This window comes from Zonotrichia albicollis, chromosome 3, assembly GCF_047830755.1.
Source record: "Zonotrichia albicollis isolate bZonAlb1 chromosome 3, bZonAlb1.hap1, whole genome shotgun sequence".
NCBI lineage: Eukaryota > Metazoa > Chordata > Aves > Passeriformes > Passerellidae > Zonotrichia > Zonotrichia albicollis.
The window spans coordinates 104,274,314-104,290,656 of NC_133821.1; the positions used below are offsets into that span (position 1 = coordinate 104,274,314).

Consider the following 16,343-nt stretch of genomic DNA (forward strand, 5'->3'; position numbering starts at 1 on the left):
AGGCAATCAAGTCTTACCCTGGGTTTAGTCTTCTTTTACTATTCTGGGTGGTGGTAGTAAACACAGGAGTTGAATCCTGCATCAGTTGCAGTAGGGAGGAGTGAGAAAGTCTGCCTCATCAGAAACTAAATAATCATGTGCTTCATTCAAGTTTAAGGGAGAATTATTACAACTGGTCAGTGCATCACAGTTAAATTAGTTGCACTGTGAAATATTTCCCTATATATCCTTTCAGAGGAAGACACTAAGTTTCATTTTTCTTGTGCCACCTGTTTGCATCACAAGTTTGCAGTGTTAGCCTGTTACTGACAGACCATATGAGCAAGGCAGCAGAACTGTCTCACAGATTTGAATAGAGGAGCTTGGTGTACTGCTTTTCTTCTTATCTATTTATTTTCCCATAATTTTAAAAAGATGGAAAAAATCTCAGGAAAAACACATGCTGATTGTGACATTCCTGTTTTGGACAGGACACTGATTTCTCAGTTGTCATCAGTGTGATGAGATATTTCCCATTTGCTTTATGTCATGGTTTGACACTGGCACAATGCCAGTGCCCCCATGAAAATACATCCTCCCTGGTGTCTGCTGTGAGATGTGACCAGGAATAAGCAAAGCAGGCCCCCATTTAGAAATAAAGAAAACAAAACTTTATTAACTACATTACAACTATATGTAAAAAGGAACACACAGAAAAATGAAAACCTTCCAAAAACATTCCTCCTCCCCCCACCAAATTTCCAATACATCCATCCCTCAGATCACCAACTCTCAGTCCATCACCACCTTTTAGACAATCAATTCTCACTGCATCAAGAGGAGAGGAGTCCTTCTTGTGCCATAGGCTTCCCCAGGAAACACTACTGAAACCTCATATGTTTCCTGTCACACATGGCACCACCCGGAGAACAGGAGAACATCTGCCATCGTGACCTCTTCCTTCCATGCCCAGTGCTCTCACCACTGCACATGGGCCAGAGCTGCTTCTAGGGTTGTCCTTTTAAGGATGCTTTGTCCCGTTCCAAAAAGAGCACAGTCTCACCTTTGGGACACCTGTTCCCCTCAGATTTCACCCCCTGGGGCCGAGGGGTCTCAACACTGAACCCTCTTGGCTCTGAGCCATTGCCTCTCCCTGGATGCAGTCTCTGTGTCACAGGAAACATGGTTCTGTCCATGGCTGTAACAAAAAAAGTCCAGCTAAGCCACTCCATCATCTCTTCCCACCTAAGATTCTTCTCTACTCTTCCAACATCCTTCATTTGCACAGACCTTCACACTTGCACATTTCCTTCTTCATTTTATCTCTATCTCTCTTCTAGGAAAGGTTAATGTTCTGCAAAGTTTTCATAGTCCAAAAAAAGGTTAAAAGCTCGGGCTCTGCCCGCCCACATCTCCCACCAGATCTCCCACAGTGGCCAGGCACCTTCTCACTGCACCCCCCCCACCCCGTCTCCTTCTCAGCAGCACAGCCGTCACATGTTATCCAGTTTCAAGGTAGCACAGGCACAGGCTCTCTCTCTCTCTCTCTCTCTCCTGGGAGGAGCTGCCCGATGCCTCCTGGTGCTTCTCCCACCCTTCCATCCTCGGGGCCTCTTCACCTCCCATCTCTGTCCAAGGCCCGGCCTACCTCACCCGGCCACATGGCCTCCCCTCCCCTGCCCAGCCAGCAGCTGGGCCGGGGTAGGGATCTGAACCCTTTCCCCAGCTGGAATCCAAGAGAGCTGCCCCTGGGAGTGCTCTGCTTTTAACCCCTGCGTTCTCAGAGGCATATCTGTGTCCCCAGGGGCCACACCAGTTGCCGATATGCAAATCTGAATACCTATTGGCTTGACCACAACATATCCCAGAAAACTTATTTCCTCTCAAAACACACCACTTTATTATGCAGAAGGCACTTGATGTTAAAGGGGCTGGTAATATATCACAATTCAGATATGCTGAACCTTTTTCATTAACTTGTGAATGAAGACTTAAGTTAGAGAGATTATATCACACATCTTCACATCTGTGAAGAAGTCTTGCTTTAACTACTACATGACCAGAGTTTGGCTAGTCTGCATGTTAGATTAATAAACTAATAAAACACTTAATAAACACATAGAAAACATATTTAACGTGAAACACTTTAATGGTCCTGGAGAGAACCAGCTTTTGTCGCCTTTCCACACTTCACAAAAATACTGATTGCCCAACTCATTTTGCAATCTGCTGTATTATAGAAAAGTGCTGTAATCTCTTGTCTCCTAATGCCTAAAATAGCACACATTGGAGAGATGCAAGTTTGAGAATTTGATTTGATTTTCTGAACTAGGATGTAAGTGCATACTTTCTCTATTTTGTAGCTCTCCTAATGCCAAAGGCAGAGTTCACAAACAACAGTGGAAGAAAATAACAGCCTATTTATTTACATTTGTTCCAAGTTATGTAAACTGCATATTGAATTGTTTGATAGTTCTTGTTAGTGTATCAGTTAAGGAACATTTTAACTGTTTTATAGGAAAGATCTTTGTCTTGTTTAGTGTATCTTGGGAAGTTTTCTTGTCACAAATCTGCATGGAGTTACCTTAAAACTCCTGCAGGAAAGGTCACAGAAACAGCCTATATTGAATGGATAATTTGGAGAAAGAGTCCTTAACAGGTACTGCTGATGTTTATTTTTTTTGTGTTATGCATAAACATCACCAAGGTTTAATGCTTATTACTTTTTTTGAGATAGCAATAACTGATTAGTGGAGAAAGATCTTTTATGCATCTGCCTCCAGGTGAAATGAATTATACAGGCCATTTTGCTTTTAAAAGAGAACATTTTGGATAAGTTCTGAATATGCATTCTTTTATGTTAGAGGAAATCTTTAGTGATGACACTCGTGGGTGTAGTGCTGCTGTTCTCTCGTAAGTTAATTCTTTGAGGGAAGATTGCAGATGGCATACTGTGCAAGACCACCTACTGGTTTGAGGTTGCTGTAATGCATGAACAGAATTTAAATAATGATTGAAGAACTTGATCTGATTTGTTTTGGTTTTACACATCCTTAAAGTGCTAGGTTCACTGAAGCTTTAGTTTTGCTTGCACATCAGATTCTGAAATGCCTAGAGAAAAGTGAGGGCCATAAAGTAAAATTTCTTACAAACTTCAGTCTTTGTCCTGACATTTTGGGTACTGTTTGAAACCAACCTACAAGGATATATGTCATTTGAATAAACTCTTATATTCTAATACCATGAAAAACTCCAAATTTATTTAAATTTCTTTGATATCCTTGTCTGTATAGAACAGCCAGCTCTGTTTCTCTCTTGTCAAAGCAAGCATATGCCACAGGAGAAAACCAGGACACCCAGCAGTTTAAAACTGAACATCATGGGAAACTGGCTCAGTTCTGCCTTGCTGATAACTTCAGGAGAGTGTTTTGTGTAGCAATATCAGAAGGAAATGGGATTTAAGTTACGTTACAACTCTTGTTGATGCGTGGATTACTTAGTCCATCTGGATGTCTTAATTTCCTAAAGATCAGATCATGAAGCATAGTCACACAAAATTGTTTATAAATGGGCAGCCATCTGTTCCTTCATATTTAATTTTATCCTTCTGTCCTTTATTTCTAAGATACTGACTCGTTTCTTGAAATTCTATTAGGAAATTATTTAACTGGTTTTTTTTTTGTTTTTTTTATTTGTAGTCCAAGGCCAACGAAGTTTACAGAACGTCCTCGGCCTGGAGTCCAAATGATCTGTTCTTCTTTTAGTGCTGGTAAACAACTTCTTTTTTCCTCCTCTCCTTGTATCTGTGTAGGAAGTCATTTAAGTGTAAAATAAAGTACAGTACAGTTACTGTAGCATATTTCATTTTAATGAGATGGATTTGAGTTTAAGTGGCTGTTAAAAGACCCCAAATATTTAAAACAGAAATTCAGAATTTATGCATTAATACTTGCTGCTACAGAAATTCCTAGAAACAGTTAAACATGAAATGTTGTAAGTAAGTCTCTTGTGACTGCAAGTCTTTTCAGAACAGGATAGATATGTACCTTTTTTGCAGAATAATTAGGAGAGTCAGCTTTATCTGAGGTGTAATATGTGGGGATTTGTACAAGAAGGGGCTGATTACAGAGTTCTCACAGTCTGGGTTTCATTGATTCTAGAGCTGGTAACTGAAGAATGCTACATAAATAATTGGATAAAATATCAAAATGTACTGGAGCTCTAGTTCCGTTTGATTTTTTTTAAGAGGGAGGCTTCTAAGGGCTTAGCTGCAAGCAAATTATTCTGGTTAGCTAATCTTTTGGATGCAGCAGATGCATATTTACTGACAGCAAATGTGAGGTAATTCAGCTCCAGTTAAACTTTGGAGTTTCTAAATCTTGTTTTGACTTAAAGGTCAGTTACAGACATTGTTGAAATGAGATAAAGCTATAAATTTCAGAGAATAAATTGAAATATTTGAGGTTACATCCCTTTGATAATATTGTAATAACAGTAGGTTGCCTTTTTTTAAGACTTATCTGTTTGTTTTTCTCAGGTGGAATGTTTTTGGCCACTGGGAGTACAGATCACATCATTAGGGTTTATTTCTTTGGATCAGGTCAGCCAGAGAAGATATCAGAGTTGGAGTTTCATACTGTAAATACATTTTTTAAAATTACATATGTACTTGATTAAAGTAATAATTTGGATAAAAGGGGATAACTTGGAGAAATTTGATTTCTTTTTTCTTTTTCTGCTCTTTTTTTATATAGGACAAAGTTGACAGCATTCAGTTTTCTAATAGTAGTAGCAGGTAAGCACACTATTCAGAGCTAGCTTTTTGACCTTGTAGACATTTTTAAATATCAGTTTCCAGAGAGTGTTATTTAGAAAAAGAGCTTTATTTTGAGTTTCATCCAGTAAAATTGTCTATAACTCTTGGAGTCTCACTGTTTCTTTTTAATGGTACTCCTTAGTTTCATATTTTTTTCATTGTAATGATTGAAGTATTTTGAATTTGCTAAAATTATGGGTATAAAAATACTTGAAACTTCTTCCTGAGAAATATGTGTGTGTGTGTATATATATTCACATATCATATACATGTACTTTTAGATATATTTTAATGTGTAAACCTTTTTGCAGTTAAGTGACTGCTGCATACAGAGAAATTATCAAACTAGATCTAACAATGTGTTGTTTAGCTAGCCTAATGCTTTTTTAATGTTTCACTTTAAGTTCTGAATGTTGGATATGAAGGATTCTCAAGAAAATGGTTTGGTTTATTATGAAGCATCTGACACTTTACGTATTTGATGTTCTAATGTACACTTTTATCATGACACAAATAGTTGTAAACCAAGCTTCACTCACCTCTTTCTCCTCCTCCTATCCCTGAAACTCTAAAAGGGTGATGAAAAGGATGGGAGAGAAACTTAGTCTGGGAAACACTTCTTCATATAAATATCATAATACTTACTCTGTATACAATGCGAACTTCCTGGGAATAGGTTTTGTTTTAAATCATGTCTGCACTTCTACTGGCAGGGTTCTCCTCTTGACCTGGTGTTACAGGGTCTGTCCCTTGGAAAGTTCATTGGGTTGTGCTGTCCCTCTGCCAGTGCAGTGTCATAACTCGGCAAGGTGCACCAAAAGTCATAGAACAGTTAGTTTGGAAGGGGCTCAGGATAGGGAAACAGATTTGACCTTTTAGAGGCCCTCAATTTTTTTGCTGGTATGGGAAGTTTTTTTAACCTCAAACCATTTATACAGCATTCTGACACTGTTTGGACTTCTTAATCATACCTTCCGGTTTTGAATTCTAATGTCTGGGACTTCATTTTTCAGGTGTCTTTTCTGTCCAGATCTGCCTTTGATCTCTGAGTAACTTTTTCCCCCTTTTGTTAGATTTGTGAGTGGAAGCCGTGATGGAACAGCACGAATCTGGCAATTTAAGCGAAGGGAATGGAAAAGCATTTTGTTAGATATGGCTACTCGCCCAGCAGGGTAAGTGATGTAAAATGTCCTGCTATCACATAGATTCTTGAGGGCCTTTGATATAATTTGCTGACTTAGTAAAAAACATTTTAAAAGACAGTGAGAGAAAAGAAAAAGAGATGGTTTAAATTATTATTGCTTAAATGCACAGTATGCTTATCTAGCTCTTGAAATCCAGCTAAAATAAATATTTGACTACATATTCAGCTGTGGAAATTAGCTTGTCTGATAATAGTGCCACTAGTATTTTGATTAGATTAAAACAACAAAAGATAATCAAAACCCATTGAAGGTCAGATTTATATGTTTTTTTCACATAGACATTTATTTCTGGAGCAAGAAAACCAGGGCAGGTCTCTTCTTGAGACTGCATGCATTTTAGTATTATTTACAGATATTCTAGAACATGCATGCCCAGAAAAGCAGTATTGGGTCCTTTTCATACAACATGCCAGAGCAAAGAAATTGCTGGCTCTGTAAAGGTTTTGTGTTTGTTAAAGCAATCTGCGTTTACAAGAGTTTGTAGGTATGGGAAACTTCTGTACACTTGAACAAGCAACAAAAAATGCTTGAAGATGGATTATGACTTCCTAGGAATTGTGGCTTGCACCTTTTTGTTTTGGCATGAAGATATTTTCCAGTTGGCATAAATTAAGAAGATTTATAACAGGTTTAAGGAATAAACCTTTTTCCCCTTACTGAGTGCTTTGAGGGATATTTAGTAGAAAAAAAATTATAATGGTTTCAGGAGTAATGTGTGGTAAGATACCTAAAAGACCAGGAGAGAGATGGAAGAGAAGGCTAAATAAGCTGAAATTTAGTTACATGTTTGAATCAGATATTATCTTTTCAGTTTTGGACAGATGCAACCAAACATAAGTTATCAAACTGTTGAAAAAGAGTGTATAAAATGCTGCTACTTTGATAACAGACTGAGTTACTCTTAGTAAAAATTCTCAATTTTAACTGATACTGGGCATTGTGGTCATAAATGCTGTATCTATCTGGGAAACCGAAATGCTCTTTTTGTAAAACACTATAGCAGAGTTCTGTTTTATCCTTTTGGTGAGAGGAATAAGTGCGGTTCCAAATTTGATCTTTTCTGCACAAGAACACTTTTATCAAAAAATGAAATCGCTGCACTGAAAGGAAAGAGTGAATTCAGCTTATAAAGCCTGCCGGGTTTTGCATTGAATCTAGAAGGGAATTTGGCTATAACTACATTTTCTATTATTGAGTTTTACAATGCATACTATTGTGCAATGTGTTGTTGTGCTTACTATATGGAAGATTCTGTATTATGTCTGCCTACTTAGTGGTCACATGCTATTGTTGCATTTGGTTGATGTTTTCATAGAAGTAAATGTGCTAGAGAATTCAAGGGTGATTAGTCTTTAAATCACACCACCAAAATGTAATTTTTGAGTATTCTGGTATATTATAGATTACTGTTGTTTGGGTTTCATGCAAGATTAAGTGCCATTATTACCAATAGTAAAATGATGCCAGGGTAGTGGTGTAGTTCTAAATATTGCCTGAGAATTTAGATAATTTAAAGGAATAGAATACTTCTCTCCATATTAAGAACTACTTGTTACAAATATTCTTTAGGACAATTTGCTGTTACTTGGTTGATTAATTTGGATTTTTGTTCTTTAGATGTCACAAAAAGTACTGTGGCTATCAGTTTAAGTAAATTAGGTCATGTATCAGAGGACATTTTCCAGAAGATCCTTTAGTCATTGTTTAAGTATCTACAATTCTTTGTGATTGTATGTGCTGCATTATAGAAAACATCACATCTTTAATTTCTCTAGTTTCAGAGAAATTTTAAGAATATATCTCAGGAAATATTCTTAAAAATGCAGCAAAATACAGAAGTATTTTCACTTGTTAACAGTGTTAAACTATTTTGGTAAAGTGTAGGATTACACTGAATTTTTTTACTTTTTTGTTTTAGACAAAGTTGTCAAGGAGTTGAAGATAAAATCACAAAGCTGAAAGTGACCATGGTGGCATGGGACCGCCATGACAACTCTGTTATAACTGCAGTCAATAATATGACTCTGAAAGTCTGGAATTCTTTCACTGGCCAGCTCATTCACATTCTCATGGTAAGGTGTACCATCTTGATTTATCAATCTTGAATGCAAAATTTATTTATACATTATCAACATTCCTCCTTATGGTTTCTCCTGTCTGAAAACTGCCGTGACAGATGTTTCCAGATAACTGAAGTGTAATAGAGATGTCTGTCAGCTGCTTATTTGAAAATAAAAGCTTAAAGTTGCAAGTAACCGCTGCTGTTCAAGATGTCTGAAACTAATTTTGGACATTTTGGTTTGTTTTGATTTTTTTTTTTTTAATGGAGTTCTATCTTGAAGGAGAGAAGGAAACAGTTGGCTTTTTAATCTTTATTTAATGTGATGTTTTAAAATACTGTTAATGGGTAAATTTGCCCTCTTTAACCAGTGACACTTCTTCAATCTAATCATTCCACGAGTACAAAAATTTGCCTTCTAACTAAAATAAATCAACAATTTTACTAATGTCTGACACTTGTTTTGTAATTGAGAAAATGATTAACTCTAGGTAACTTGATACTCTGCTTAGACATGGAAATACTTAATGCAAATCTCTGAAATATAGCAAGATGAAAGATGTTTTTCTCTACCTTTAAGTTAAATATTTCATCCTTTATGAGTTTAAATTAAATTTCTAACTGATACCCTGCTAAAAAAATGGAAATTTGTGGAATATTAAGACCTCAGGATACCAAGTATTGTGGACACTAATCTTTTTTAAATCCTGGTGAAAGTGTTGGGATGTACTTGTGAAGGTGACATACTTGACAAACTACTTAGGAAGGTAAAATTGCAACTGGAAAGAAAAGAGTGTAATCCACTATGACCAAAAATAAAGTGTGGTTAAAGTAGTTTTTTGCTGGGTATTTCATAGGTTAATGTGGCAACTGCTAGTGTTATCATATTGAGTCCTTGGGTAATATTTGAGACAATACTCTTTTTCATTCTGCTGTGTCTTTGTTTTCAGGGACATGAAGATGAAGTGTTTGTGCTTGAACCTCACCCATTTGATCCAAGAGTTCTCTTCTCTGCTGGACATGATGGAAATGTCATAGTTTGGGATTTGGCAAGAGGGGTCAAAATCCGGTCTTACTTCAACATGGTAATTATTGTGCTTTATACAGATATGCCAAAGCAATCATTCTAAACCTTCTGCTTTTAGTACCTTTTTATGTAGGCCATCTTGAAGTATGATTTATGTATAGAGCAAGATCCTGCATCTGGCGAAGTCACGAGAAATTCCTTTTCAGTTCAGTGAGGCAAAGAGTAAATCTGTAAAATGTTAAAAATTGTTTCTTTGGCTGTATTTTGTAGTGTTTTATTTTTGTATGCTTGATCCACACAAAATTGGAATGTTAGTTACATTGTCAGAGATCATGTGTAAGAGACAGGGTGACAAAGACCCTCCTCTTGTGCTTTTCTCCTGCCTAGGGAGCCAAGGTGGAACTTGGTTTATTTTTGCATTACTAATTCTTAATCTGGCTAAAGCTGTTCAGGAGTCTACTGATCTCACACAAGGTTGTTGTAAGTTGCCTTGGCCCATTGGATGGAATACTGTCAGTCTTTCTTTGTAGACTCCCCCACAGGCAGGTTTCAAATTTGGTCTGTTCTGCACTAGACTAATTCTCCTGCAAGATGAATGCAATAGGTTTTTCATCTGTTTCTTGACATTAAGTGGGTCTTTGTACATACCTTTTTCCTCAAAAAGGTAATGATGTGTTGTGCAATTCAGACTTTGTCTCATGGACAAAATTACAAAAGCCTTTGTAGAATAGCCACAATAATTTGGAATGCTTGAGAATAGACAGATGGGCTTCAGCTGTAGTGGAATGGCAGTTGTGAAGAACAGCATAAAGAAAATCATCTGAAGAGGAGACCTGTGATAGATATAGTCACAAAAAGATAAGGGACATGTAGAAATGAACTCAAGCCAGGAAGGTCACTGAACCTAAAGAAAGATTTTGAGATGTGCATTACAGTAGAGTTCATAAAGTCTTAGAGAAAATTCATTCAGTCTTAATCAGAGAATGCAACCTAGATTCCTTCAGCAATGGCCTGGGCTGAGGAGTGTTCTCTCTGCAGTGATTTCTGTAATTGAGCTTATGAAGGATCCAGGACAATCATTGGAGCTATGAGCATGCATCTTCATTACTTGATGCTATTCACTGTTGCCAGTTGAGGTGTGTGTTCTCATTTCATGGTTAGCTTGCATTTCCAGTTCTACTTACAATGGATATATGATGGTTTTCATGGAGTTTGGGTCAGAAGAGTCTGAGCTAATCTGCTCTTTTTAAACCAAGTCCATTTAAGAGCTATCAGAGTCTAAATTACTGGTGCCTGTGATATTAAGCAGCCCCCAAAACACTGAAATATTTGTGTCAAGAGTGCCATGCAACATAAGCACCTAAAAAGGTAGTAGTCACATACATTTTAATATATTTGTAGTCAGAGAAATTTGTAGACAATCAGAAGATCTCAGCAGCTAGTAACCTGTGCTTTATGCTAGAAACTAATATGAGAAAGTGTGCCTGCTGTGTGAGGTGAGGGGAATTGTAAATCTGACAATCAGTTCATCTCAAACCAAGGAATTAAACTGTATGAGCCAGGTATGCCAGAGAGGCATCTCTCTATGGGCTTAATATTTCACCGCTGTGTTCGATGCTTTAAAAGACATGGGTGGAGATTACAGGTTTTCTTAGGTGATGGGTGGCAGGCAGAGGACATTGTGCAGTCACCTCTGCAGAGCTGCAAAATTTAAGTGCTCTGGTTTGCAACAGCAAGGTAAATGAATCCATACAGAGCTGCCAGTCTTCTGTTTCCTAAATGGCAAATGAAAAATCTCTCATTATCGTTGCCTGGTCTGTGGTACCAGAAGTAGCACTTAGTGATTTTCTCATAATAAAAGTTCCTTAAAAAATGTTGCAGAACTTGGGGGAGTCGATTGAATTAGCAAAATCATAGATGACTGTTAGATTAATGTTGGTCCAGTCCATCTATCCTGGATTAATTGCTTTGTACATCTGAAGCCTTGTGGCAAATCCCTAAAGTAGAGTTGGGTTTTTTAAAATTACTTTCCGCCCTGCCCCAAATGCCTTAATTGTCAACATGAAAAAATCCTAAACAAACAAACAAAATCCCCCAAAAATTAAAAAAAAAAAACAAAACAAAAAAACCAAAAAGGAAACAAAACATCAAGGGATGCAAGCAGTGTCAATCTTAATTCTTTTATCCAGTCTGTGAATATGAAATTGCAAAGAAAATCATAGTAACCAAATATACTGTTTGTTTTGTATTTAACTTAAACTTTGATTCTTCCATTTATTTATTCCTCGCTGGTTGCAATTTGGTCCCACTAGGTGACTCTGGTGATCCTGCAGAACATCCTTTCCCAAGTTTTTAAACTGAAGATTTGCTATTAAATTAATTGTCATAATTGTGGTTAATTTGAAGCATCTTTGGTCTGTTTGAAGAATCTTTGGTGTGTTTGCCAGATTTTGGTCTTTATCATTAACAGTCACCCCACACTGTCACATGGGGTACTGTCAGTAAGTATATATATGCTTTATATATTTCATGTTTTCACCAGTAGTCTTCATTTCATTTGGTCTAGTTGTGTAAATATTGCATAACTTGGTGTTGGAGTCCATGGACATTCAGGACTGGTTTAATTTAGTGACTTGAGTCCCCTACACTCAGGGGTGTTTTCAGTATGCCAGAGAGTGCAATTTGTCATAGAAATATCAAGAGTGTGAGATGGTTAAAGCATTTTAGGCAATTTTGACATTTAGCAAGATGATGAGATGGTTTTGAATTGCATATGTAAATACAGATGTTTGGTTTTTGGCCTATGTCATATTCACACCAGGCCTGACTTCATACAGCTGCTAATGAAGAATGTGCTCTTGGTGCAATATTAGGGCAGTTTTATCTGCAGTATTTCCCAGGTACAAAGAAGCATTCTGAAGAAACAGGGTAATAATTCTTCAGTGGTTCCTTTAGCCAACTGTTTCAGAGTTTATGTATTTCACAAAAACAATGCTGTTGCTACACAAAAGCAGTGCAGACTCTTGTAAATGTTTAAATTGTAGCTCATTTTGCTGAAGAATGTATGAGCTGTAGGTGTCTTTGTGGATGATCAAGGCAAAAAAATACACTGAATGGTAGGCTGTCTGGTGAAAGCAGCTGCATGATGGTGTACATAAAGATGTATTTGAGATGCAGTCCCTTACTCAAAGCTGCAGTGAGGCATCTGGATCCCTTGAGTGGTAATGCATGTTTCCAACAACTGAGGGAGGTCCTTGCTTTCCTAAGGGAGCCTACAGGAGCAAGTGGCACTCATTTTTTGGGATAACCTTGGCTGATGGAGTCAGGAAATGGAAGACCTAGATTCTGTTACATCCTCAGTAGTAAAGCACTCAAGTCAACATCTGCTTACTCAGGAGAGCATCTTGGCTATAAATGCCCTAGACAGGACTTCTTCCCAATTTTCCCAAATTATGCTGCTATGGAGAGAACTGAACCTGTAGCCTGTGCATTAGGTACTAGCTAGTTTTCTTGGGTGTACAAATCATTCTAGGTAAATTAGAAAGTGGTGGAAATTCTTTGCCTTCAGGCAAGTTTTGGTATTTACAGGATTCATGTTCCATCAGGTGAAAAATAGGAAGTGTACACCACTCAGTTCTTGTCATAGCATTTATTTTCTTTCAGGTGTTCCCACTAAGTTACTTCCTAGTAGATCTGATACTGTTGGTTTGTTAGAAATTCCAGGGTTGACACTTGATGTGTGCTGCAGGCCCTTAGGCTTTAGACAGAAGTTTCTCAATGCTGAGAACCATATGAAGGCAAAAAACCTTACAGGGACAAAATATTTCAGATCTAAATGGAGATGTCTGGTAATGTTAGGTGAATGCACAGGTCTTTAGTTTGGTGATTGGGTTTTTGTTGGTATTATAATTTAGACATTAAGTATTGGTGTTCCTTGAGTGTGACCCTAAATAAATTTGTGGTGTTATGGTGCTGCCCTTGATTGTTACTTAGGCAGTTTCACTTAAGCACACTTTCCTCTAAGAAGTACCTCTTGAGATGGGCTCTGTTTACTCAGGCTGCTTGCAAAAAGCATTTTGTCTGGGGCCTTGGAGTATAGGTTTCTCCTGATAGTTTTTGTCCCATGAGTAGGCTGCCTTGGGAAAGAATATTGAGAGAAGTTTCCTAAAAGATTTTAGAATATGTACACGCCTGTAGTTCTGTTCTTTATCTTTTTCTATTTGCTTGGGATTGGGTTTGGTTTTGTTTTGTTTTGTTGGTTTTTGTATGTTTTTTTTTGTTTTGTTTCTTTTTTTCTTTAGGTTGTTTTTTAAATTTTTTTTAAAAGAATAATTTGGTTTATAGCATAGATTTATGAACAGTTGCAGGAACATATGGTGACTCCTATTACTTTAAAGTATGTTTTTGAAAGTATGAAAGCTGTACTACAGTAGCAGGAATGAAAGATTAGGGGAGAGCAGGCATTTTAAAAATTTTTTTCACTATAGAATATTGGAATTCTTACTGTGGCTTTGAATGTCATTGCTTTACCTGAATCTGATACCTGACTAGGCAGATTCTGTAGGCATTGCAGCTACTGAAACAGGAAGCCTGTGTTTTGATAAAGACAAGCCTTATGATGTTTAAGAAGTCTTTGTGTCATGTAAAAATTAATCAAGTGGGAATATTGAAGCCTTTAAAGAAAAAAAATATTCTGGACAACAGATTTAAAAAAAAATACCCAAAGAGAACCAACCACAAAAGATCTTTCATGGCTAGGTGTTGTTCTCCTGTCTTACTTGATTGACTCTCATTCTGAGTGGCTTCTTTGAGAAGGCAGGCTCAGCTGTAGCCAGCAGTCAGCCTTCTTATGTCTGACATATGTGTGCCTTGGGTGCCTCCTGCGTGCCTGACAGCCTGTCAAGGTCGGCCTTTTGCTCATTTGTAATCTTAATGTGTTGCCAGTTGTGAAGTGTTTGTCTGGACTGATTCTTGTGACATTACCTCAGTGCTAAGGGAGTCTGTCTGAGCAGTGTTTGTGTTAGGGTATCCTTGACACCCTCTGGGTGGTACTTCTGGGACTCCCTTGGAACTCAGGGCTAAGATGGCCATAGCTCTTTGATTGTACTGTGAGGAATGCTTTGAAATACTGACATGAAAAGATTTTTTTTTTAAATTTGGTATTAAATTCACAGATCCAAGTACTTCAAAATCCCCCCTACCTTTGTGACTGAGTTGCTGAAAGGCTAAGCCACCCTAGCCTTTGACACTTACACATCACATTGTGTATATCTCTAACCGTTGAGAATTATATGATGAGTCTTTTTCTAAATGCCAAAGCACATTTCATGAAATCATATAGAAATATCAAGGGTGTTTCAGAAAGGCATTACAATTTGAACTGTAAACTGGTCATTTGAAGCAACCTTCTGATTCTTTTGGAGGAGAAGGAAGAAAAAGAAAAATTCTAACTGAACCTGCTCTTCCCCTTTCCCACTTTCAGCTTCCTTGAAATGACAAGTAACTCAGATTTGTGAAAGAAAAGCTTTAATCTCCCCCAGAAACACCACTGTTCTCCTCTGTGTAAATGCTTACTCTCCACTTAGTAAATGCTGCTTGCCCTAGAAACCATATTGGTAGTTCAAAACCAGCAGTGTAACTCTTAGTGCTTGAATTGGTATTTGTCATTCTTATGCTCTCTGTCCCAGCTTTATGGAAATGGTCAGGAAATTATGAAATAATACAAAATAAACCTTTAAAATGGCAAGGCCTGAGGGGCAGGCTGACATGCTTGTTGCATTGCCACTGGAGAAGATACAGGCCACAGTTCTGTTTCTTGGCTGTTTCTGAAAGACTCTGATCCTGGAGCTAAGGTATGCTCTTTCACTGAGACTTAGAAGGACAGCAGTGTCTTTGGTAGCTGTAGTTGGTGTAAGGTAGGATGAGACTTCTCATCCTAGGGTCCTTGGTCCCAGGAGAAAAATAGTTATTTTTAATTTTTTTATTTAACTAGGGCATACTTTGTTCTAAGTCTCTATATCAGAATTCTATCTGTTTTCTTCATTTCTAGGCAGTGTTCTGTTAGAAGCTTATGGTGAATGGTCCCACACTTTCATTTAAAATGCATTAGTTACATTTTATGTAAATAGACTTTGTATACAGAACTAGAAAGCTTGTGACATGTGATTTACATGTGTTCTTTATAATATGTTTTAATTTTTAACAGATTATGAAACCTAAACCTTAAATATGAACATTTTTAAAGCAAAGTAAGAATTTTACACGCTTTTATGTTTACTTAAAAAGGTTTAAGAGCTTGTTCAAAGATTTGGTTAGTGTGATGAGCATAGTTTCTCCTATATGTGTCAAAAACCAAATTGAAACAGATACAATGTAAGCAGCTGAATTGAAAAGTGACGGTTTTCTAATGAGTTAAAGTTTTGCACTTGCAATTTCCATATAAATTTAGCAGCACATTATTTTGTCCAACTTCATTTATAATTGTCAGCCCAGAAGGAAATTACTTAAAATTTTAGGATAAACCTGGATTTAACTCCATTAACAAAGATGTGTTTCTTTTTGGATTTTTTTTCTTCTAAATCAAAATCATGAAAACTAAAAGAGAAATGGAGAGGAAACTTTTATTTCTGAAAGGATGAAAGAACATATTACTGGAACCTTATGTAAATAGTTACAGATATTTTCAGCAAGATAAAATTATATGACTTGGCATTATGTTATCACATCAAAACTTAAATATAGTCATTCTCTTTAACAACTGTATTAATAGGGAATAACAACTCTAAAGTTCTTGGTACTGAAACTCTTTAAAGAACTTAAATATTAACTATTGTTGAACATACAGTGCAACAGGTATAAGCTACTTTATCAGACCTAGCAAACTTGGAGGGCTGATTTTTTGCTTATGTTCTTGGTTGGAGTCGGAAAAATACTGCAGAAGTTAATAGTCCTTAGGGAGAAAAAACCCAAGCCAATAAAAAACCCAAACCAAATTAAAAAAAAACAAATCAGAGCTTTGCAACAGGGTGAAATAGTTACTGACTCTACAAACGTTTTAGTTATAGAACTATAGAATACAAACATCTCCTACTTTCAACTATAGAATTGTAAAATTTGAATGTCTTATCCTGTCTTACCAACTTGACTCATAGGTTGAGTTGGCTTCTCTAATGTAGTCTCAAATATGATGGTTCAGTGCTTGTTATCAGAGAGATGAAAATACTGAGCTGTGGTTGAGAAAGCTGGTCAGGATTTCTT

At 36.9% G+C, this 16,343-nt stretch overlaps 1 protein-coding gene across 3 annotated transcripts in view; it reads left to right on the forward strand.

Annotated features, from left to right (window-relative positions):
* The window catches only part of PHIP (PHIP subunit of CUL4-Ring ligase complex), a 110,307-nt gene that overhangs the window by 31,574 nt on the left and 62,390 nt on the right, over positions 1-16,343 (forward strand). For all 3 annotated transcript variants that reach the window (XM_074538339.1, XM_074538337.1, XM_074538338.1), the window contains exons 10-15: positions 3,678-3,748; positions 4,517-4,617; positions 4,734-4,774; positions 5,869-5,967; positions 7,919-8,072; positions 9,010-9,144. In XM_074538339.1, coding sequence (XP_074394440.1) covers positions 3,678-3,748; positions 4,517-4,617; positions 4,734-4,774; positions 5,869-5,967; positions 7,919-8,072; positions 9,010-9,144 — 601 coding nt within the window. The remainder of the gene's footprint in view (positions 1-3,677; positions 3,749-4,516; positions 4,618-4,733; positions 4,775-5,868; positions 5,968-7,918; positions 8,073-9,009; positions 9,145-16,343) is intronic.